The sequence below is a fragment of the Suricata suricatta genome, chromosome 10, assembly GCF_006229205.1.
Source record: "Suricata suricatta isolate VVHF042 chromosome 10, meerkat_22Aug2017_6uvM2_HiC, whole genome shotgun sequence".
NCBI lineage: Eukaryota > Metazoa > Chordata > Mammalia > Carnivora > Herpestidae > Suricata > Suricata suricatta.
Window position 1 is genome coordinate 56163131 of NC_043709.1, and position 24122 is coordinate 56187252.

Here is a 24122-nt window from a genome sequence, read left to right on the forward strand (position 1 = left end):
TCTATATTCAGCTAAGTGTGTGTCATGACCCGATTTGCTCTTTTTGCATGCCTGTGAGAGAGGATAGTGGGCAGAGGTAGCCTGTTGTTTAGGAATTTTCCTGGGTGGGTGAGGGGGTGTCCTGGAAAATAGGATAGTATAAGTTTCTTATCTATTGAAGGCATCTATTTCTAGCTGCACCCAGGAAGCAGCATCTCAGGGTCTCATTCAGTTTCCTCTCACCGAAGGAATAAAATCAGAAATACCAAGATGGGCTGAAACCTATGACCAACTTAAGGTCAGGAAGCTGCCTTCTGTTTCTGGTCCTGCCATATACTGTCTCTGCAACCTCTCTGAGCCTCAGTATTTGCCTCTGATTTTCCTTTTCAATGGAGTGAGTAGCTGTACTGCCTAGCTCACAGGGTGTTGTGATTCAGTGAGATGATACCGGTGGGAGTCAATGAAACTGACATCCATACAGATGCCAGGTGGTATTACTAACTTTAGTCTTTGGGTCTGTTTGTGGGGGCTGACTCATGGGGGGAGGGAATTTGGGGATTTTGTCTGCTTAGTTCCCCCAGTAATGTCATTAACACCCTCTGACTCTCAATGAGATAGGAAGGTTTGAGGGAAGTACTGTTTCTTTCCTAGGAAGACACTCCAGCCTACCTCTTTGTAAAGCTTTTCCTTGGCTATAAATTCCACTTTTGCTCTTACTTCCAAATTTTGCAACCAGTGGAGCAAGAACTCTTTTTGACCCCCTCAGCTAAGCCTGGTCAGGTACCTTCGTAACCTAGAGTAGGCTTTCTCATGTGATGAGCATCTCCCTCTGGGCCTTCAGGCCTTTAAAGAGTTAAGTGAGCCACACCCTTAGCAGGAAAAGGCTCGGACTTTGTGCTGAGCAGCCATCTCTGGCCTCTCTTGGCTTGACTGGCACAGGGAGCCTGGGCTGGAGAAGGCAGCGCAGTGGAAGGTCAGAAGAGTGGACACTGGCAAGAGGAGGGCAACCTCTTTCCTGGCCTCCCCGACACCATGGACAGCTCCCAATAACGAAGGCATCTGTCTACCCTCAGGGCCTTGGAACTCCTATGCCCCCTTCCTATCAAATTGGGATTTCATCTACGATTTTCCAAGGGACACTGAAGTTACACTGTAGTTCGTTCCAGTGTTGGGTGAGTCTTGCCTTGACCTGTCACTGCTCTGGACTTTTTTGGGGTGCCCTATATGGGAACTGCTTTCTTTCTCCCTTTCCCACCTCTAACTAATTACATTCCCATTCCCCTCAAATCCAAATCCAAAGAAGATGACTTCTTCCAGCCCTGTTTGTTTCTCACCCTTGCCTGCCAACTTACTTAAAAGTTTAACTTTTGTTTTTTAATCTGGAGCATGTAGGATAATAATAGTATCTACTTCACAGGATATTGTTTGTAAGGATCAAATGAATTAGTACATAGTGTTTAGAGCCCTGCCTGGCCCATGGCACCTAATTGTTAGAGATTGCTACTTTCAGTATTCTTATTGCTCTCTCAGTTGCGTCCTTCCAGGAAGTGACAAGTGCTCTCATTTTCTGGAACTTGGGGGAGGCATAGTAAAGGCTAAAAGGCAGCCTGTGTTCCCCTCTTGCCCCACCTTCAGTTCCTGCTTCCCTCCCCTCCCCCACCCAGGTTCAGCGTTGCCTGAGACTAGGAGGATGTGGCTCTTTTATTCCTGTTAGGGAGTAGCCCTGACCATTGTACTAATAATTCTGTCCTGCACCAGGCCACCCCGCCTACTCAGTCCCACAGGCAAGACTGAGGAGGGCTGGGCTTCCTCCTTAGGTTACACCTGCCATGTGCCCACTGCGCAGGGGATGAGCCTCACAATAACTCTGTTCCTCCTTGCCCACTCCCACCAGCTGCTAAAAAGCTGGGTGTGTCCCTGTGGGGCAAAGTCCATGCTGGAAGATTATAGCAATGGATGTTAAAGCTGGAGATGGAAAAATAGGCACATCCAGAGGTCCTGAGAGCTACTTGGTGTTGGAGAAACCAACCTAACTTTTATTCTCTTTAGGGTATTCTAATCTTTTGTGGAGGAATTCCTGCCTCTATTCCTCTAATCAACTCATCTCATTTAAAAGATGAATCTCAATGTGACAATGAGAGGGGCCTTTAGAAGAACTTTTGCAGTGGTTCTGGGTGGACTGGGTGACTGAAATAGAAGCTGTGAGAGGTAGGGAGTTGAGAAGGAGAACTGGGGGTAAAGGGTCAAGGAGTCTGCACCCTGGCCAGGGCCTCACTGCAGGAAGGAGCAAGTTTTCAGAGTTTACCCGTTCCTCCCTAGCCCTCTCTCCTGCAAGCACAACTGTGCTTCCCGGTTGCTACCTGCTGGGTGCCTTCCTTACCCTGGTCAAAGGCAGGTGGTCCTGTCCCACCCGTGCCCCTCCCTACCAGCCCTAGCCCAGAGAGCAGAGGATTCTCCCCAGTGGGAGGGTTTCTGCAGCCTCCCACAGTTAGCTCGGGCTAGTCCAGAGGACCCCTAGGTTGAGAATTCTCTCTAGGGCAGGAGTTGGAGAAGGCTTTTTAGGTCCTTCTGCCCTCCTCACCTCCCCCACCCCCCACACAGTTACTGGCCCCTAAAGCTGAGCAGACTTCAGCAAACTGACCCCCTTACTCCTAGGATCAGCAGCCCCTCTGGCCATGACTCTCCTGGAAGGCTGTGTGGGGGTGGAGGACCTTGTGCTCCTGGAACCTCTGGAGCAAGAGTCTCTGCTCAAGAACCTCCAGTTGCGCTATGAAAACAAGGAGATTTATGTGAGTGCATGTGGGTGCCCCCGGCTGTGGGTATGTGGCCAGAGAGTTCATGTGCTCCCACTCCCTCATCCCCCCTCTCAGCCTCCCCTATGGCCACCCCTGCTCATTCTCTTTACTTTTTTTTTGGCTCCAGACCTACATTGGGAATGTGTTGATCTCCGTGAATCCCTACCAGCAGCTGCCCATCTATGGTCCAGAGTTCATTGCCCAATACCGGGACTATACCTTCTATGAGCTGAAGCCCCATATGTAAGTAAAGGGGCTGAGGGCAGGCTGACAGGGCCCCAGCTTCCTGACAGTGAGACACTCTAGTTTTCTCCATCCTTTCTCCTGAGGAAGCACTCCAGCTGCCCCTTCCCCCAGTGTCCCAGGAAGACCCTGCCTAGGCCTATCACTTGCCTCAGTCTAGTCCAAGTGAGGAGAGTGGAGGACTCTGGAAGTTGGAGATGGAGTGAAAGATAGTGTCTTGAATTAGCCCCCAAATCAGTCATCACCTGCTTCCTCCCCGCAAGCTATGCTTTGGCGAATGTGGCATACCAGTCACTGAGGGACCGGGACCGAGACCAGTGTATCCTCATAACGGGCGAGAGCGGAGCCGGCAAGACTGGTGAGGTGCTTGGTTTGGGGAGGCCGTGGAGTCACTGCTGGAACCACCCTCTCGTCTCTTTCTGAGCCAGGCTGGTCCTCCCCCACCCCAGAAATTCCTTCCTGCTTTTTCTGCTTCTGAGGGGTGTAGTGCTGGAATGAAGGGACTTAAGGAGAGTGGTGGGGCTCCATGTGAAGTTTTCTCTTGCACAGAGGCCAGTAAGCTGGTGATGTCTTACGTGGCAGCTGTCTGTGGGAAGGGGGAGCAGGTGAACTCTGTGAAGGAACAACTGCTTCAGTCAAACCCGGTGCTGGAGGGTAAGGATCCCAGTCTCTGCCCTCCTCACCCCCCATCCTGCTGGCTCCAGAGACACTCAGCCCTACACCCTCTTTCCCTCTTCTTGTTCAGCTTGAAAAATCTGAGATTGGCCTGATGACTGGAAGACCTCTTTTCTTCCCCTTTTCTAGAACCCCTCTTCTCCCCTCAGTTGCCTCACCTCCTCTCTCATCTCCGCAGCTTTTGGCAACGCCAAGACCATTCGCAACAACAACTCCTCTCGATTTGTGAGTGACCATCTCCCTGGCCTGGGAGGAGTGGGTGTGGGGGCATGAGAAGGAGGAATGCCGCACGAACCCCTCGTGGACAGGGTGGTGTGAAGAAGAAGAAGCAAAGTCTCTCTCTCTTTGGTCTCTGAAGGGAAAATACATGGATATTGAGTTTGACTTCAAGGGAGCCCCCCTTGGTGGAGTCATCACAAACTGTACGTGTCTCCCCATTCTGCTCACCACCTCTTTCTTCTCCCCATCCCTCAGTGTCCCTTTCTGGTGATTTGTTACCATAGGAAGGAATAGTGGACCACCAGGAGACTTCCCTACCACTAGTCATACCAGCAAAGAAGGCAGGCTTAGAGGGAAGCTGTGGGATCTCCCTGAGCCCTAGGACATTATTTTCTAATTCCCTGCCAGACCTTCTTGAGAAATCCCGAGTGGTAAAGCAGCTCGATGGAGAAAGAAACTTCCACATCTTCTATCAGCTACTGGCCGGAGCAGATGCGCACCTGCTGGGTATGTGCCTGTCCCAGATGCGTGGAAGAAGGTCTCCAGCTTCCATTCAATCCCTAGAACTTTTGGGCTCTTCTGTGCCCTGCCTCTTCCGCTGAGCCCTCAGGTTCCTTTCTCCTGCATTCCTCACACTGAATTTCATCCACTCATTGTTGGGAACAATCCCCTGACCTCTGTGCTCTCTTCTTTTTCTGGGATTGTATTGCTAGGAATAAACCTTCTTGTCTCTTGACTTGCTCTTATTTCTCTGTCCTGCTTGGGTTCAGAAATGGGATACTTATTTCCATCTACCATTCTTTCCTATCTTCAATTTAAGGGACTTAATCAATAGCTCAGCAGGAAATCACACAGGATATTTAAGTGTTCAAGAAATTTTGATGAGCAGTAGTTGAAGTTGTTCTGGGTCTACATCTGTCTTTCCCAGCCCCTATCTTTGATGGTTTGATGGAGGCTTCATTTATTCATTCCTCAAACATCTTTTGAACACTTACTCTGATCAAACATTGTGCCAGCCTCTAGCAATACAGAGTTGAATACGGTAGCATTGACCTTGTCCTTGAAGAACTTACAGTCTTCTAGGGATGATGGATATGTTCAATAGGCCTGTGGGAGTGGCTGTAGGTGCGGAAGGCAAGGAACCCTCTGCCTTGTCCTGGGGAGCCCTGGATACTGGATGGGCCTGAGGTGGTTCTAGGTGGGCATCACTGCAGGGTCTGGTGGGACTACAGGCCCTGCCAGAGCTTGCCTCCCAATGCCCCCTCTAGCTATGAGCACTGTGGGTATATGGCCCACAAGGACCTGTTCTTTGGGCATCTGGTTATTCTCTGCTGGGTGTGTGCCTATCTCCTTTCCCCTCCTAAGGATCTCCATGGTTCAAGAGCTCCCACAGGTCTCATTATTCCTCCTAGCTCAATAGTCTGGGCTGTGCTCAATTTGTCTGAATCATAGACACCAGTATCTTATTCTAACTTTCACCCATTGGCTTATGCTAAGCCTGGGCAGAGCCTCCCTGGTGTCATCATCCCAGGGCCTTTCTGACTCACTCTTTGTCCAGATACCTTTCTTTAGCAGGTTCCTCTTTCGAAATTTGTGTCTCAGGGGAAGCTGCCATTAAACTCTAGTTTGAGGGACTTTCCCTGATTCTCAGATCATTTGAATAACAGATCACTGATATCCCTTAAGCTTCATGCTTAACCTACTTCTTCCCATCTCAGGTAAACAGCTTGGGCCATAACCTTGACTCATTTATTAAAAAAAAAAAACGTTTGTGTATGCCAGCCAGGCACACAGAAAATGAAAATGAAAAAAACAGTTCCAACACACAAGTTGTTCATTTGTGGGAGAGACAGATAAAACAAAACCTAGCCCATGTGTTATGGGCTGGGATAGAGATCCACCATGGGGGAACTCAAGAGAGCCTTTTGGCTCAGCACCATAATGTTCAAGGAAAGTTTCCAGGAGAGGGGTCAGGATTGGGGACCATAGTACCTGCCACGTTGTTGGTATTTAGTGAACAAATAATGAGTGAGCCAACCCAGTCCTAGGGTGAGGTGTTGAGGCTCTGGGTGGATGGGAGATATGTGCTCACCTGTCTTTCCTCTCTGAGCCACTGAGAACTAAGCATAAGGGAGGGTTTGCTTGTTTGTGTTTATAGTTTAAAACCCTGAGGATGGGAAGAAGAGTAGAAAGTCTTTTCTTTCATATAAGTTGGGAAAATCCTCAACAATTAAGACTACCCAAATCCTAAATACTGCTTGAAAATTTAGTCTATTATCATGGGAATTAATGATCCCAAAACAAAGGAAGTGGAGACGAACCTAAAACAATAATGGCTCCTTCAAATAAATCAGTAAACCAAGCTAGGGCAAGGGCTGTGAGAGTTAAGGATGGAGGACTCCTGAGAGCCTGTATACTAAACCTCCTGCCTTACACTGACCCTCCCAGAGGCCCTGAAGCTCGAACGGGACACAAGTCGCTATGCTTATCTGAACCAGAAAGTGTCTAGAGTTGATGGCATGGATGACGCCTCCAACTTCAAGTCTGTACAGGTGGGTGCCCATGGTGGGCCTTAGGCCATCTGCTGAGCCCAGGCTTTGGCTTTGAGAAGGGAAGCATTGAGCTGGCACCACAGTTCAGCTTCTCATTTCTGCTCTCTCCTCCAGAATGCAATGACTGTGATTGGGTTCTCAGAGGTGGAGAATCAACAGGTGCTAGAGGTGACGGCTCTGGTGCTGAAGCTGGGGAACGTGGAACTAGGAGACGAGTCCCAGGCCAATAGGACATCAGCAAGTAGCATCTGTGATGAGAGAGGTCTGCACCACCCTGCTGGTACCCCTAAGCAGCTCCCTGAATCTGCTATTACAATTTCTGTTCTTCCACCATCTCCTGAGTAACTGACTTCACTTTGATTCAGTCCCACTCAGCCATTCCTGAGTTCGTCCCCAAACACACTCATCAAGAATTCCTAGTGAGGCATTTTGGAGTGAGGTTATGAGTTTGATAGACCTTGGTTCTGGCACCTTTCTGAGTCTAAGTGGAGTCTTTGCAAAGAATTTCAGGAGATTCTCCTATTAAAGTAGATAATGAAAGGGCACTTGGGTGGCTCAGTTAAGTGTCTGACTCTTGATTTCAGCTCAGGTCTTGATATCAGGGTTGTGAGTTCAAGCCCCACATTGGGCTCCATGTTGGGTGTGAAGCCTACTCAAAAATAAAGTAGATAATGAATTTAAAGTGTCCACAGCTTCCTCTTCTCCCCCGCCTCCCCTGCCCCCCAGAGTTTCCTCCTGGGCCATGTTATGGTGGCAAGGATATTCCCAGCAAGACCTTGGGAGACCAGTCTCCCAGCAGTGTCACTTCTCCGCCCTCAGTCCTTCCTCCCTGGGAGATAGCCCTCTTTCAGGCCACATTGTATTTCCTCATCACTCCAGGTATCCAGGAGATTGGGAGAATGATGGGTTTGAATTCAGAGGAACTAGAGAAAGCTTTATGCTCAAGGACTGTGAAAACAGCCAAAGAGGAGGTGGTCACTACACTGAATGTCATCCAGGTAAGGGCCCAGTGGGAGGGGGCTGACTCTGAGATGATTCTGTGGCTGCCATCCTAACCAGGTGGCCCTTTCCTGCAGGCTCAGTATGCTCGGGACGCTCTGGCTAAGAACATATATAGCCGCCTTTTCAACTGGATAGTGAATCGAATCAACGAAAGTATTAAGGTGAGAGATTGTTCCCTCCCTCAGTGCTCTCCTGTCTGCCTCACTTCTCACTTTTCTTGTCTTGGTCACCATCCCTATACTTTGGGTTCTGAAATGAAGAGAATGAGAAGGATGAAGGGTAGGGTGCAATTCCAATAGTGTGTTGTTGTGGAAGCACCTCTGGTTTTTGGGTTCAATTGTCTGGATCCCCTGCTTACCAGCTGTGTGGCCTTTTAGTTTCACAGAGATTCTGGGCCTCAGTTTCCTGATTTGGAAACTTGGATGCTAATGCCTACCTCCTTTCACAGGGCTTAGTGAGGATCAGATAAAATTATGGACATAGTTACCATATAACCCAGAAATTCCACTCCAGATACAGATCCTAGAGAACTGAAAACAGATGTCCACGTAAAAACCTCTACCCAAATGTTCATAGAGGCATTACCCATAAAAGCCAAAAAGTGGAAACAATTCAAATGTCCATCAGTTGGTGAATGGATAAATAAAATGTGGTATATCCATATAATGGGATATAAATAAATAAATAGGCCATAAAAAGTAATGGAATACTGATACGTTCTCAACACAGACAAATCGTGAAAACATTTAAGTGGAAGCAGCCAGACACAAAAGGTGATTCCATTTATATGAAGTGTAATAGGCAAATCCATGGAGATGGGAATTAGATTGATGGTTATCAGGGGCTTGGAGTTGGGGGAGAGGGGAAGGTAGAGTGACAGCTAATGGGTAGGAGTACAAGATTTCTTCTGGGAGTGATGAAAATGCTCTGTAATTAGGTAGTGGTAATGGTGATGGTCATACACATTTTACTTTTTATTTAAGAAAGAGAGGGGGAGGGGCAGAGAGAGAGAGAGAGAGAGCTATGCTGTCAGTGCAGAGTCCAGTATGGGGCTTGAACTCATGAACTGTGAGGTCATGACCTGAGCTAAAACCAAGAGTTGACATCTAACCAACTGAGCCACCCCAGTGCCCCAAGATACATTTTGAATATACTGAAAAACCACTAAATTGTACACCCTTAAAGGGTAAATTTTATGGACTGTGAATTAGATACAAATAGAGCTATTATTTAAATTTTTTTGTGGGGTGCCTGACTGCTCAGTCTGTTAAGTGTCTGACTTCGGCTCAGGTCATGATCTTACAGTTGATGAGTTTGAGCCCCATGTCAACTCAGAGCCTAGGGCCTGCTTCAGATTCTGTGTCTCCCTCTCTCTGTCTGCCCCTCCCCCATTCATGCTCTGTCTCTCTCTGTCTCTCAAAAATAAATAAATATTAAAAAAAATTTTTAATTAAAATAAACGTTACTTTAAATTAAATTTAAATTAAATTAAATTAATTATTAATTAAAATTAAAATAAGCATTAAATTTTTTAAAATTTGTACACGAAAATGCCTTCAATTCAGAAGCTATTATGGAAAGGCAACAGGGGAAAATGGGATTAAACAATGCTTAGCTCCTTTGAAATTTGATCGGCTCATCTGTAAAATGGGAATAGTCACATCATATAGGGTTATCATGAGGTTTAATGAAGTGAGAACATAGAATTTTTGTAAAATGCTCTATAAATGTAAGAGATGGTTATTTTCCTGAGAAGATTTTAAGTCTTTTTACCTCGTCCCCTGGGAGCACCATCCTGGAATCTGCTTACCTTTCCCTACTCCTCTCCTCCCTCCGCTTGTCCCCTAGCATGTAGAGTAGGGAGGAGAATAAAGTTATAACAGTTCTTTTCCAGCCTGGTCAGGCTACCCAAGTGCTGTTTGCCCTCTGTTCCAATCACATCCACCCAGAAGGGCCTGGCCTGGCGTGCAGAGGAGGCCCATCCTCAGATTTATCTTTTCCTCCTCTTCAGGTGGGCATCGGGGAGAGCAAGAAGGTAATGGGGGTCCTGGATATTTACGGCTTTGAAATTTTAGAGGTGAGAGTGCTTCCCCCAACGGCAGCCACCCTGCTTCCCTAGGGTTGAGGTGCAGAGGTTCAAAGGGAGGGGCTTGCAAGAGGGGAGAGCTGGGAGGGGGAAGGGTCTCCGGCTGAGCTGCTCCCTCTAACCTGGGTCCCCTCCTTCAGGACAATAGCTTTGAGCAGTTTGTGATCAACTACTGCAATGAGAAGCTGCAGCAGGTGTTCATCGAGATGACGCTGAAAGAGGAGCAAGAGGAATACAAGAGAGAGGTGCGCTGAGCCTTATCCCATGTCTCCTCCCCGAAGTGACTCCGGTGCGCATCTGTCTTTCTCCTCCATCCCAGTGTCCTCTCACTTGTGCCCAGATGGGAACACCAAGGACAAAAAGTTCCCCTTGCACAGCTCAACAGTGCAGCATTACCGAGAAGCCCTAGTATTTGCTCTCCTTCCCCCAGTCCCCTGCTGCCACCCCAGGCGTGCAAGCAAGGGGCTGACTGACGGAAGGCTGTGTGTGTGGGGGGGAGTCCTCGCAAGGGTGAAGTGACAACTGTGCATGGCCTGTGGCACACTGTGAGTCAGATTTAGAAGGGACATTTCTCCCAGGCCTGTCACCCCACCACATTCCTTTTGGTGCTCTTCTCTGACACCTCACAGTTCTTTGTCTCCTCGGGCCCTGGCTGATGTCACTGTCCCCTCATGTAGCACCCTGGTCCCAGACTTCCTCCCCACAAATGCCTTGTGGCTCAACATTTCCACACTCCTTCCCCTGTTCAGCGAGGACCCTTGCTCTCTGTGGCTAGGTGTTAGAACAGCTATCTGATTGAGCTAATCTCCCCCAAAGTGTGAATGGTTGAGAGTCTCACTCATCAAAACGCTCCCAGGGATGCAGCCTGTGAACCCTCAGGAATTTGTTACAGCAGAATTTCAGACAATGTGGTCACAGTGTGTGGGAAAGGGTTGTTTTAGTTGTTTTGTATGTTTTTATCTCAAAATTTTAAATGATCAACTAGAGACTACATCACCCTGCTTCAGAATTCAAAAACCTTAAAAGGGCGTATAAAGAAAGGGCTCCCTCTCAAACCATCCCCAGCCTCCTACTTCTCCCATCTAGAGGCAACTAAGGTGGCCCTCTTTTCAGAGGTCTTTTATGTGTAATCTGGCAAATGTAGAAGTTTATTTTCCCACAGAATTTTTTCAAACAGCAGTGAATACACTCTGCTCTACACCAAACAGTTAATGAGATCTTTCCATATCATATATAAAGATGCATCTTTTTTTAAATTTATAGTTTATTAGATGCATCTTTATAGCTACATAGGATTGTAAGGATATCATACTTCATGTAACTAGTTGGGGAAGGTATTTTGGGGATGAAATGGGAAGGCAACTTTACTTAATTCCACTCTACGTTCCCTAAAGATCTGTGAGGGGTGGTGGGGAGAGACTTGTGTTCCCCAGCCACACCCCCACACCTAGGAATGGCCGTAGTCTGGGAGGGCTAGCTCTTGGGTGGGATCAGGAGCTATCCTGTCTGTGGCTATCCCTAAGTGGAGAACGATTGTCTTCTGTACCATTCTTGCTTTAAAAAAACAAAACAAAAACTATACAGTCCCAAAGTATCAGGTAGATTAGTACTTAAAGTGTGATCTGGACCACAGCATCCCCTGGAGAGGTGTTAGAAAGGCAGATTCCTAGGCTCTGTCCCAGACATGCTGAATCAGAAACCCTGGGGACTGGGCCCAGCAGTCTGTCTTCACAATCCCTCCAGATGACTGCCATGCAAGTTTAAGAAGCACTGATGTAGGTCTTTGAAGGTGTTATCAAGTTAGGTTTGTTGTTAGATGCTTCCCTCATGTGCTTTGGGTTTATTGGTTCGTTGCCAGAGCAGTGTGGCCATTTGCTTTTGCACATGCTCAAAGATCCTTCCCCACTCCCACAATGGGGCAATCCCTACCCCAATCTACACCCCACACCACCTACAGTGTTCTCTGCAGCATCTCCCCCGCCCCCCGCCCCGCCAGCTGCTCTGGGTCCTCCCACATGTCTCCCACCCCACAAATTCTCCATCAACCTTGGAAGGATGAGGACCTAAACAGAAGCCACACCAAGGACCCCTCTTAATGACAGGGCTTTCTGAGTCCTTTGTGGGTTAGGAGAGAGGGAACCTGAGTTCGGTGAGATATTTGGAGACTCGTCTTGGACCTGCTCCTGTAACTTGTTACGTCTCTTCTTGCCAGGGCATACCGTGGACAAAGGTGGACTACTTTGATAATGGCATTATCTGTAACCTCATTGAGCATGTGAGTTATCTTTCTGTTATCTGAGACCCTCTTCCAGACTGCCTGAATGTCCTTGTTCTGCCTCTCCCCTTGCCCCACTTGGTAAGGATGGTGAAGTGGGCAAAGGATAAGGGAGTGGAGGGTCAGCAGTGAGAATGTGGACATCTTGGAGGATCAGGTCTAGGTTGAGCTATTCTTGTTCCCCTGACTGACCAGAATCAGCGAGGCATCCTGGCCATGCTGGATGAGGAGTGCCTACGGCCTGGGGTGGTCAGTGACTCCACCTTCCTAGCGAAGCTGAACCAGGTCTTCTCCAAGCATGGTTACTATGAGAGCAAAGTCACCCAGAACGCCCAGCGCCAGTATGACCACAGCATGGGCCTCAGCTGCTTTCGCATCTGCCACTATGCGGGCAAGGTGACATGGCAAGGCTGGAGGGTAGAGATGGGCCTGGGCATGGGTGGAAGGAAATGGGGGAGGACCTGCAGGAAGATGAGATCTGGGAATACTTCACAATGAGATTGGGAGTGCCAAGTTCTGGGACAAGGTCATGGGCCCTCCAGACCCATAGCTGTTCCTCAACAGGTGACTTACAATGTGAACAGCTTCATCGATAAGAACAATGACCTACTCTTCCGGGACTTGTCCCAGGCCATGTGGAAGGCCCAGCACCCTCTCCTTCGGTCTTTGTTCCCTGAGGGAGATCCCAAGCAGGCGTCTCTCAAACGCCCCCCAACTGCTGGAGCCCAATTCAAGAGTTCTGTGGCCATACTAATGAAGAACCTGTATTCCAAAAACCCCAACTACATCAGGTGACATGCTGGGCACATACGGAAATGCAGCTTACATGATGGCAAATGCAGGGTCCATGCACTATGGAACCTGTCCATTTTGGGGGGGAGTGTCTCTGGAATAAGGGTATCAGAAGGCCTGTCCCTCATAAAAAATGAGGAGCTGAGAGTCCTGTGGCAGGGAGGGCATCAGACTTTGGTAGAGACCATGCTATAGTGAGTGAAGCTGGGAAGGCCAGTGTGTTCACTTCCTCTGAAAATTTTCTACTAAGGAGAATGTGTGCAGAAGAAAGTTATGGAACCAGGATAGGCCACACTTGCAAAGGCGAAGCTCCTGATGCCTGTGCCTTGCACCCCTCCCCCCACCCCAAGGTGTATAAAGCCCAATGAGCATCAGCAGCGAGGTCAGTTCTCGTCGGAGCTGGTGGCCACCCAGACTCGGTACCTGGGACTGCTGGAGAATGTGCGGGTGCGTCGGGCAGGCTATGCCTACCGCCAGAGGTACGGGCCCTTCCTGGAAAGGTACCGAATGCTGGGGCGGAATACATGGCCTCGCTGGAATGGGGGAGACAGGTAAGACTCCTAGGGGAGACTGGGTAGAAGGGAAGGGTAGTGCAGGGATCATCTGGGCAAGGGTGGGGTGGGGTGGGGTGAGCAGATAGTGCTATATAAATCATCAAAGCTCCACGAATGGATACTTGGGGAAATGGATTGACCAATCACTTTGCAGAGGCTCTTAAGTCTAAGCCCTGAAGTCTTCTTCCTGGGTATAAGGGGTTGGGGAAAGGTGAAAGAAGATCCTTCTCTGAGATGCCTCTTGGCAGCTTTCCCCATCCGCTCCTGTAGGGAAGGAGTTGAGAAGGTCCTGGGGGAGCTGAGCTTGTCCTCAGAGGAGCTGGCCTTCGGGGAGACAAAGATCTTTATCAGAAGCCCTAGGACTGTGAGTTGGAGGGTGCATTTGTGTTTGGTTGGGATAGGAGACAGAAGAGTTGGAGGGCCCATGAGTTAGAGGCTGGAGCAGAGGGGGGCATCTGTAACTTGGGATGGATGGTGGGTGAGGAAGTCTGCTCTCTGAAGGGACTTTGTCCCTGGAAACCGAATCCTTGGGCTCCTACCCTACTCTGCTTGCACGGGTCACTCTGAGTGCCTCTACCTGTGGCAGAATTCCTGAAGGTCAAGATGATATGCCACTCATGTCTAAGTTTCCAAACCTCACATGTGCCTATGACAAAGTTAAGAGTTCAGTAGGTTTCTGTTAAGTGAATAACACTTAACAGAGTAATGAGTGAGTGAATAAATGAATGCACTAAGATGTCAAAGGAATGAGTAAAACACTGGCTGGGACACCCCTGGCACCGGGGCTCCAGGAGGAGACAGCACTGCTCCCCTGGGCCAGCCTTCCTGTCCCCCCTTCCACCTCTCCACAGCTGTTCTACCTGGAAGAGCAGCGGCGGCTGAGACTGCAGCAGCTGGCCACACTCATTCAGAAGATCTACCGGGGCTGGCGCTGCCGCACCAACTACCAGCTGATGCGCAAGAGTCAGATCCTCATTTCCTCCTGGTTTCGAGGCAACATGGTATCAGTTGTCCCCCAAAGTCCCATCCCTTTCACTCTAATCAAAGAGTGGGACGGCGCCTGGGTGGCACAGTCGGTTAAGCATCTGCCTCTTGATTTCGGTTCAGGTCATGATCTCACAGTTTGTGAGATCAAGCCCCACATCAGGCTCTGCACTAACAGTGTGGAGCCTGCTTGGGATTCTATTTCCTTCCCCACTCCCCACTTTCTCTTTGTCTCTTTTCTAAAGTAAACAAACAAACATTGAAAAAAGAGGGAGAGAATGGGAAGTAGGAGAGGTGGTCTAGGGGACAGAGTTTTTTCTAACAGGCCTATTGTTTTCTGCAGCAAAAGAAACGCTATGAGAAGATAAGGGCATCAACAGTGCTGATCCAGGCTTTTGTGAGAGGGTGGAAGGTAATGTGGAAGGGGAGAGGGATTTCCTCCGCGCACACGGGTCCTTCCCTACATGGTTTCTCCTGGATTGTGCCAGTTGCCCGGAGGAAAAAGTAGCAGAAAGCAAGTCCTGCCCACACCCAGGACATACCTCTGTGTGATGGTCTGCCTGCATCTGGGTGTGTGTCTGGGAGTGTGGGTGCATGCTGGGGAGAAGTGTGTATATGCCTAGGTGTGCCTCTGACTTGGCTTTGAGTGCCTTCCTCATTGCCAGCTTGTCTGCCTTTTTTACTCTCTGCCTCCAATACAGTCTCAGTGCTTTATCATACTTTGCTCTTTGTGTGGTTGAAAAACAGTAGAACCTCTTCGAGATCTGTCTCCTTATCTTCTAGGTCTAACCATCAATCTTTACTTTGGCTCCTTTCTTGTATGTCCCTGCCAGGCCCGCAAGAATTATCGAAAATACTTCCGGTCAGGGGCTGCCCTCACCTTGGCAGATTTCATCTACAAGAGCTTGGTAAGTGGTGGGGGTTGATGGTGGAAGGTGGAGGGGGTGTTGAGGAGGGAGGGTCGGGTTTGGAAAAGGAAGATGAGGGGTTTGAGAAGAAGTGACTCAAAGCTTTCCCCCAAAGGCCTTCTTTGATCTGCAGGTACTTAATTATTAAGTCCTAGGGTAAGAGGGAATGGGGCTCTGGTGCCTCCGAGCCCAAGGGCAGAATCAGGGTGCACTCTGGAAGGAGTGCACACTGTGGGCAACCTTGTGGCAGGAAGGGGTGCCAGAGCACCCACTGACTGGTCCATGGTGAATAGGCCCGAGAAGAGACTGGGGCTAACAACAATTTGAAGAGACTGAGGCTCATGGAAAAGCAGAGTGAGGACATGGGGTTAACTAACTCAACCTTCCAAGATCAGTTTTAGGGTGGGGGTGAAAGTGGAGAGACTGTATCTTTCTTCTAGCTCTTCTGACATTATAGGAAGCAAGTCCCAAATGAAATCTCAAGAAAGATCTTTTCTGGAGGACTTGGGTCAGGATAGTAGGAAGAAGCCAGGCCATGCAAAACAGGGACAGAGGAGGAGGGGTATTTCTGGAGACATCCATCTAATGGCAACGGTGCTTCTGAGGAGTGGCAACAGAGAACAGACAGGGAGAGAGTAGCCCCTCCTGTGAAACCTTGAGAGAGGCCAGAGAGAAAGAAGGAGGGAGTGCGGGAGGTTTTGGACAGAGGGCTGGGGTAAATGAGAACTGACTGCCACTGATTCTGTTTTTGATAGTTGTTAGGACTTACTAATTATGCCCATTCAGACATGAGACACATTCATTGGAGCTCCCCTTTGTGGTTGTAGAGGTGGGATCCCTAGCCAACTTGTGGAATGGGGGCTCTGGGTCTCCTTCTGGCCTCCCTGAGCCATCGCTGTGCCCCACCCCAGGAAGCTCCATCTTCCCAGGCCTCTTGCGTTGCCTCTGTCTCCTCGTGCTGGCTCCAGCGTGTCTGCCTTCCTAGAGTACGAGCTCTCTGGCTGCATACCCAAGCCTGGGATCTGATTTGGCTCTTATCCCCTGACTGGCCCCTCTTCTACCTTTTCTTTCACCTGAATATTATCAGGTATCTATTGAATGTCACCCCAGGAGCTGTTGGGTTCAGACCAATATTTCAGTAAATTAGATTCCCTACAGAACACGCATACAGGGGGACACTACGCATCAATCCCTCCAGTGTTCTGACTAGTCTGTATTTTACCACTGTCTTACCCATAACTAATGCTAATACCTAAGGTTTTTTGAACACTGCTATGCACTAAGCCCTTGACATGCATTAACTCTAATGTCGTCAACAATCCTGTGAGGTAGGCCCTTTCTTTCCCCCATTTTATAGGTGAAAAACTAAGGCCCAGAGAGGCTGAATAACATGATAGGGGTCCCACAGGTGATAAGTTTGAGAGCTGGGATACAAACTGACCCCAGAGTTTTGGTTTGTTTCAATTTTTTGAACTTTTACATATTTTTTTAAAGTTTTTAAATGTTTTTTATTTATTTTTGAGAGACATAGAGAGACAGCACGAGCAGGGGAGGGTCAGAGAAAGAGGGAGACACAGAATCTGAAGCAGACTCCAGGCTCTGAGCTAGCTGTCAGCACAGAGCCCAACATAGGGCTCGAACCCACAAACTGTGAGATCATGACCTGAGCCAAAGCCAGACGCTTAATCGACTGAGCCATCCAGGCACTCTCAACTTATGATTTTTGAGAGGCAGAAAGAGACAGAGCACAAGCAGCGAAGGGGCAGAAAGAGAGGGAAACACAGAATTGGAAGCAGGCTCTAGGCTCTTGTCAGCACAATACCCAACGCAGGGCTAAAACCCAAGAACTGTGAGACCATGACCTGAGCTGAAGTCAGACACTTAACTGGCTGAGCCACCCAAGTGCCCTGACCCCAGAGTTTTAACGCCTGCCTAAGACCGCTTCCCCACACTGTCCCCCCTCTCCCCATAGAGACCTACTTGGGGCAGAAGGGCTATATAGGGAAAGGCAAGACTTTCTGGATCTAGAGAAAACAAAAAATTAAAAAAAGAAAACCCTCAGAGGTTCAACAACAATTAGCACATGAGGGATTGCGGTAAATGCTTAGGAATGTTTATTGAATTAAATCAAACTAGACCAGACTAAGGACTGGGGACTTAAACCAAAGTGTAAGGTGATTAGACTAAGCCTGCAAGATCTTTGTAGTGGAAGAATCAAAGAAGTCGGATAGTTCCTGGAGAGTTACAGCAATATACTGCATACCCTGCCTTTCCCCCTTTTTAATTTTTTTAACTTTTTACTAACATCTTAGTAAAAAGTTTTCATAAAAATTCCAAAAACTTTGGGGTGTGAGGGTGGCTCAGTTGTTTAAGTGTCCAACTCTTGATTACGGCACAGGTCATGATCTCACGGTTTGTGAGTTTGAGCCCCACATCAGGCTCCACGCTGACAGCGCTAAGCCTGCTTGGGATTCTCTCTCTCTCCCTGTCTCTCTTTGCTCCTCCCCCACTTACTCTCTCTCTCAAAAATAAATAAACTTGAAAAAAATTCCAAAAACTTGGAAGTGCTAAAGATCAAGCCATTTTCTATATCTTCAGTAATTCTACCCCATAAACAAATAGGGTGCTGGGTGCTCCCTGGAATATAAAGACTGGAGAGCCCTTATTCTAGATTTGGGGGACTAAACAGATGCCACGGTGACACTGGTTTGATCCTGGAGCAGAAAAAATAAGAACAAAGCTAAAAAGGACATTTTTAGAAGTCTATAAAAGACATTAGGAGAAATTTGAGCATGCGTTGCTGTTGGATCAGTGTATCTAATTAATGTTAGTCTTCTTAGGTATGGAGGTGGAATTATGATTTGTGTAGGAGAATGTCCTGGTTCTTGGGAGACATGTGCTTAAGTTTTAGGGGAAAATGTCATGATTTGTATAACCTACTTTAGGGTAAAATAGTAGCAAAGATTTTTATATGTGTGAGTGTGTATATATTTATTTATTCCTATTTGCATATATGGTGCATGTGTAAAAAGCCTGAAAATACGGCAAAGTGTTAACATTATCAGTCGATGGATTTAGGTGAGGGATATATATAGCATGCAGATGTTCACTGTAATGTTTCTTCAACTTTTATGTAAGTTTAAAAACTTTCAAAATGAGACAATAAACTGTATGAAATAAAAAAAGTACGTAAGTCAGATTATGTCATTCTTCCCCTTAAAATCCTCTAATGGTGTTCCATTTTACTCCCAATAAAAGCCAGTGTTCTTACCTCAGCCTACCAGGCCCTTCGTGACTGTACTTGACCAACCAATTCTCTGATCTTCTCTCCTCTTGCTCAGTTCAATCAAGTCTCACTTTCTTTTTGTTTCTGGGATATGCTACTGCTCACTTCCAGTCTCAGGGCCAGCTTTTTTGCATCAGAACATGTATAATTATCTGACCTTACGTCATATGCCAGGCCCAGAGCAGATACTCAATAAATGTTGTTGGATGGCAAGGGGGGAAAAACAACTCAGCTTGGAATCCTGACTTCCAAGGACTCACTGTCTAGAAGAGGGAAAAGATTTCCACACAGGTAATAGTACAAACACAGAAATATAGACAAAGTGCCATGGGGCTTCAAAGGAAGGAGAGGCAGGGAATCAGGGAGGGCTTCGAGCTGCATCTGAAAGGATAGGTAGAATTGAGAGGGGCAGAGCTGAGTGGAGAGCAGCATGAGGCACAGAGTGAGCACACCGGGCTGGGCAAAGCCCTGGCTGAGGAATCCTACCTGAGCAGAGTGCCGGGATCATGCAGGGGATCCTTGGGCATGAGGTTGGGCTCTAAGTTGAAGACTCTGAGTGCCAGGTTGAGGCATCGGGCTTGACTGATCAGAGAGGAGGGGAGGTTTGGTCCCTGCCCTGTAGCCAGTGCAGACAGTGGCAGCCAGCTAGCTGTAGGCAGCTATGAACTGAGACAATAGGAAGTCACAGGAGCAAAATACTGAGGTCAGTTTTCATCCTGGTTGCTCTCACCTCACTGCCCTGGGCATCAGGTCTTCACTTGGAACTAACCCTTCTCTCCCTCCAGTCTCCCATTCATGCTCTCCCTGCCCAGCCTCCAGCCTGTGCTGGGTCCTAAAAGAGATCCAGGAGGTGACTCCCGTCCATATCTTTACTCTACTTGTTGCTTCTCACTCTGGGTGGCCTCTCTCCTTTCAGGGGGCAGGCCCTGGATGACAGTTTGCCTGTTGGGCAGTCTGTTTTCTCATCGTTCCACTCCCAATCTCCCTGCTCCCAATCTAGACACAGAAGTTCCTGCTGGGGCTGAGGAACAATTTGCCATCTACCAATATCCTGGACAGAACGTGGCCAGCGGCCCCTTACAGGTGCTTCAACACAGCGAACCAGGAGCTGCGGCAGCTCTTCTACCACTGGAAGGTGAGCAGCGCCCAGTACATCTGCTCTCATTTGTCTTTTTTTCCTCCTCCCTCTGATTTTCCTCTTCTGCCTCCCTCTTCTACTTTTTTTCCCCATTTTTTTTAACATTTATTTATTTTGAGAGACAGAGAAAGGCAGAGCATGAATGGGGGAGGGGCAGAGAGAGAGGGAGATACAGAATCTGAAACAGGCTCTAATCTCTGAGCTGTCAGCACAGAGCCCGACGCAAGGCTTGAACCCACAGAACACAAGATCATGGCCTGAGCCGAAGTCAGACACTCAACTGATTGAACCACCCAGGCAGCCCTCATTTTTTTTTTATTGTGAAAAAGTATACATCACAAAACTGGCCATTTTAACCATTTGTAAGTCTGATGGCATTAAGCACATTCACACTGTTGTGCAGCCATCACCACCATCATCTCCATACTTTTTGTCATCACCCCAAACTGCAGCAGTGACTCCCCATGCCCCACTCCTGTAGCCCCTGGAACTTATAATCGACTTTCTCTGTGAATTTGACTGCTCTTGCTACCTCATATAAGTAGAATCATACATTTGTCCTTTTATATCTGGGTTATTTCACTCAGCATAGTGTGCTTCCATTCAGGAAATGTGTACTGAGCACTTGTCTTGACTAGGCCTTGTGCTGTGTGCTGGCATATAGCCCTCCTGGCACATTTCCATCCCCCTCCCCCAGAGTCCCTTGGAGGGAGGGCAGTGCTCCTCCACCCACTGCCCTCTCTCTGAAGTGCCTAGAGCCTGTTCTATTCCCTGTCTCTCCTTTTCTCCAGCCCTCGCCCTCCTTCCACCTCTGAGTGTTCTCCCAACCCCTGCCCCAGGCCTGCCCTTTGCCTCCATGATCTTAGCCCCTGCCCCTCCTTTTCACAGTGCAAGAAATTCCGGGATCGGCTGTCTCCAAAGCAGGTAGAGATCTTGAAGGAGAAGCTCTGTGCCAGCGAACTTTTCAAGGACAAGAAGGCTTCTTACCCCCAGAGGTCAGGGCCCCTCAGACCCTGCACAGTTACATTTAGAGCAAAGAGAGGACTCCCAAGGTGGGATAGGGCAGTGGTTCCCAAACTAATGTGCATCAGCACCACCTGGCAGGCTTGATAACAACCGGATTGCTGAACCCCCTCCTCAGGTTTCTGATTCAGCAGATCTGGGGCTGGGGCCCTGTCATTTGCCTTTCCAACGAGTTCCAGGGGATGCTGATGTTGGACCTGGACCATGCTCTGAGAACCACTGAGATAGAGGACATGGTGGAGGATGGGGGAAGGGGCATGGGAACTCCCTGTGGGGGAGGCTCAGGACCTTGGAGGTCAGCAGTGAGGATCTTGTCTCCACCATATACTTCCTGTGTGTCCTCAGTGTCCCCATTCCATTCTGCGGCGACTACATTGGACTGCAAGGGAACCCCAAGGTGCAGAAGCTGAAGGGCGGGGAGGAAGGGCCTGTTCTGATGGCAGACACTGTGAAGAAGGTCAATCGTGGCAATGGCAAGGTGAATGCCTTCACCCTGTACTTCTGCCCACGGCCTGATCCAGAGCCTTGGGGCTGGTAGCTGGAAGGGTGCGGTTAATCCTCACCTTTCCTCACACTTTCTTTTTCCATCCTTAGACTTCCTCTCGAATTCTTCTCTTGACCAAGGGGCATGTGATTCTCATAGACACCAAGAAGTCCCAGGCCAAAACTGTCATTGGACTAGATAGTGTGACCGAGGTGTCAGTCACCAGCTTCAAGGATGGGCTTTTCAGCTTGCATCTGAGTGAGGTATCAGAGCTCTGTGGATGTAGGACCTCACGCTGGAGAAGGTAGTGGGCATCATGGGACTACGGTGGGCTAGAGGTGAAGCGGACCAGACCTTTCACTCTGGGCCCTCAATGCCTCTCAAGCTGCTCCTGCAGAGGAGAAATGAATCCCTTCCCCACTCTTTTTCTCCCTTCCTAAGATATCCTCAGTGGGCTCCAAGGGGGACTTCCTGCTGGTCAGCGAACATGTGATTGAACTGCTAACCAAAATGTACCAGGCTGTGCTGGATGCCACACAGAGGCAACTTCTAATCACTGTGACTGAGAAGTAAGGCCATGAGCTGGGGATGAGGGCCAGCTTGGGGGCATGACCAAGCTGTTGGTCATTGTGACCGGGAAAATTCATGTAGTCAGAAAGTGAAGCATACTCTGTCAAGGCAAGGCTTGGAGGTATTAGTCTCCCCACCCAGGTTCTCTGGGGCCTTGAGTCTCTGACATGAGGAGAGGAGAGACGTACTTCCTTTAAGAAGGAGAAGGAAAAGAGGTGGTGGTGATGCCCTCCAGGGCACTTATGGGGAAGAGCACTGGGTGTTGTATGGGAAACAATTTGACAATAAAATATTATGGGAAAAAAAATAAAATTAAATTAAAATTAAAAAAAGAAGGAGAAGGGAAGCCATCATGAAAATATGGGAGTAGGAGTGAGGGGATGAGGGTACCAGCTTTACCCCTCTGTCTGTTCCCCCTCCAGGTTCTCAGTTAGGTTCAAGGAGAGCAGTGTGGCTATCAAGGTCATCCAGGGCCCTGAGGGTGGCAGGAACGACAAGCTAAGATGCAAGAAGAAAGGGAGCCGTTGCCTGGAAGTGACTGTACAGTGAAGAGGTGGGGGCCTGATGCAGAGACAGCAGCTTCTCTGGGCCCGTGCCAGTCCCACCCGCCCATGTTCGTAGGAGGATCTCGTGTCTCACCCCTCTCTCTGTTCGTGGTGTGGGGTTCAGAGATTGAGGAATCCTTGAAGAGGACCTTTCTTCTCCCAAACTCTCCTAGGCCCCTCTCCCTTAGAACTTACCTTCCTCCCACTCTCAGCCGCTTTGCCCACTAATAAAACAAGTGACTTCCCAAATATTTGCTCAGTGTGGGTGGGTTCCTGATCCCCCACCTTCACAGTGCTTGTACTTCGACTACCCCACCCCCTATCTCCTCCTCAGGCTCCTTGGAGCCAGCAAATGCAGATAATAAGAATGGAAAAGAAGGGAAATTGTCTCCGGACTCCTTGACCGGCTGAGCTCCAGCGGGGTTTGGAGATACTGGGGTGGGGGTGGGGCAGCCAGCGATGGGGCTCAGGTCGCAGGTGGCCACTGGGCTGATTCATTAAGTGTGTCCCTGGAGGGAAGAAGTGAGGATCCCTGTCTTCGCGGAAAGTAGGATGCTTTGGAGAGTTAGCCTAAAAAGAGGCCCCAGGCTGGAGGGCTCATGTGAGCTGAGGTAAGCTGGGGAATGCAGGGTCCCCTGCACCCAGGAGCTCCACTGCCCCCTCCATCCCCAAGCTCATCACTGGGCTTTGTCACATCTGCCCCCCAGCACCCTCTTCCTCTCCATACACCAGAGTTGCCAGGCTGCTCCTGCCAAAAGTTATCTTGCTAATCACTGTCCGACAGCTGGGGCCTGCAGCTGGTGGCACTTCATGGGCGGAGGCTCCCTGACCCAGACTCTCCCACCCCTATGACTGACCCCCTCCCCCTTGTCTTCATTTATTTTCTCTGTGTCATTGCCATTATTATATATTTTTTTCATTTTTCATCTGTCTCACACCATCTCGTCCCCATTTCTGTGGGCTCTGACTAATATTAATATGTAATAATTTGTATAATGCTTTAAGTATCTCCCCTCTCCCTTAATATCCGTTTCCTCATTGACTCTGTGTTGTCCCAGCCTCTCCCATCCCGGTCTCTACCTTTAGGGAACAAGCAGCTCCTATGTTTGCAGTACAATGTAGATACGGGCTCTGCGAGAGCTTACAAATGGCTGCCTTTGTTCTTGTCTCTGGAGGTCTCTCCCTCCTTTCACGATCCCTACCTTCCTTGCCTCTTCCGTCTCTCCACCACTGAGCTCACTGTGCCTTGAGGCTGGGGTTTCCCTCCACCTCAGTGCTGCCATCGGCAGGCAGCTCACAGCCCCAGGTAATCATGACGGCGGCGGGAGACCTGATTAACTTCTCTTCTTGCCTGCAGATTCATCTTGCTCTCTGAGCACAAGCCCATGTTCTGGCACACCCAGCTCTGAGCTGGGAGAGGGCCCAGGGAGGCCGTTTTTCCCTGGCGGAAGGGGGGCTGTGCCCTGAGTGAGGGTAGCTCAGGCTCCCCTCAGCCTTCTGCCACCCGCCACAGCTCCCCCCCCCAACGATCCTTGACTTCTCAGAATGAGACAAGGAGATCCTGTCTGGTGAGAGGGGGCTGGTTACCAGAGCCTGACCGCCCCCGCTCTCTGCCTCATCTCCTGCTCCCAGGGCCCAAATTGTCGTCACTTTCCCAGTGAAGTGTCTGGTCATTTTCAGAAGCAATTTCAGGAGAATATGCAGCTGCTGCTCCCCATCCTGCGTTTGCTTCCCCAGGGCTGGAGGCACTGTCAGCTCTCTGGACAGGGGAGGGGATGGGGGGGAACAGGGAAGGGCTCGAGTCCTGATCTCCCTCCTGTCCCCTCTCTGGCAGTCATGTGGACTGATGCTAGGTTGAGGAAGGGGCTCGGCTGCCCCACTTGTGCCACCTGTGCGACGGGAGAGGCTGCAGTTCTGCTGCTTCCCCTCAGCCAGGCCAACATTCTCAAAGTCTGGGTTGTTTTTCTGGGGGGCACAAGCCATCCTGGAGCCCCCTAACCCCCATGAGGACC

The 24122-nt window shown here is 49.2% G+C and overlaps 1 protein-coding gene across 1 annotated transcript; it reads left to right on the top strand.

Moving 5' to 3' along the window:
• Positions 1 to 1963: 1963 nt before the first annotated feature.
• On the top strand, positions 1964 to 22488 carry MYO1A (myosin IA). The gene is made up of 28 exons (XM_029954133.1): positions 1964 to 1974; positions 2635 to 2768; positions 2902 to 3017; positions 3281 to 3375; positions 3567 to 3671; positions 3871 to 3917; positions 4051 to 4114; positions 4320 to 4418; positions 6360 to 6463; positions 6578 to 6725; positions 7343 to 7461; positions 7540 to 7626; positions 9477 to 9542; positions 9692 to 9796; positions 11764 to 11826; positions 12022 to 12222; positions 12391 to 12617; positions 12969 to 13169; positions 13443 to 13536; positions 14024 to 14173; positions 14500 to 14568; positions 14990 to 15064; positions 19351 to 19485; positions 20377 to 20483; positions 20857 to 20989; positions 21106 to 21258; positions 21437 to 21564; positions 21988 to 22488. Exons 2-28 carry the CDS (start codon positions 2655 to 2657, stop codon positions 22112 to 22114), a joined length of 3132 nt encoding a protein of 1043 aa, XP_029809993.1. The 5' UTR covers positions 1964 to 1974; positions 2635 to 2654; the 3' UTR covers positions 22115 to 22488.
• Positions 22489 to 24122: the final 1634 nt, after the last annotated feature.

What these genes read in the sequence shown, in the direction of transcription:
- MYO1A (XM_029954133.1), top strand. Translation starts at nt 2,655, where the DNA reads ATGACTCTCCTGGAAGGCTGTGTGGGGGTGGAGGACCTTGTGCTCCTG. An exon ending in AGCAGATGCGCACCTGCTGG is followed by an intron (nt 4,419 to 6,359) that starts GTATGTGCCTGT and finishes TGACCCTCCCAG; the next exon opens with AGGCCCTGAAGCTCGAACGG. An exon ending in TCAATCGTGGCAATGGCAAG is followed by an intron (nt 20,990 to 21,105) that starts GTGAATGCCTTC and finishes TTCCATCCTTAG; the next exon opens with ACTTCCTCTCGAATTCTTCT.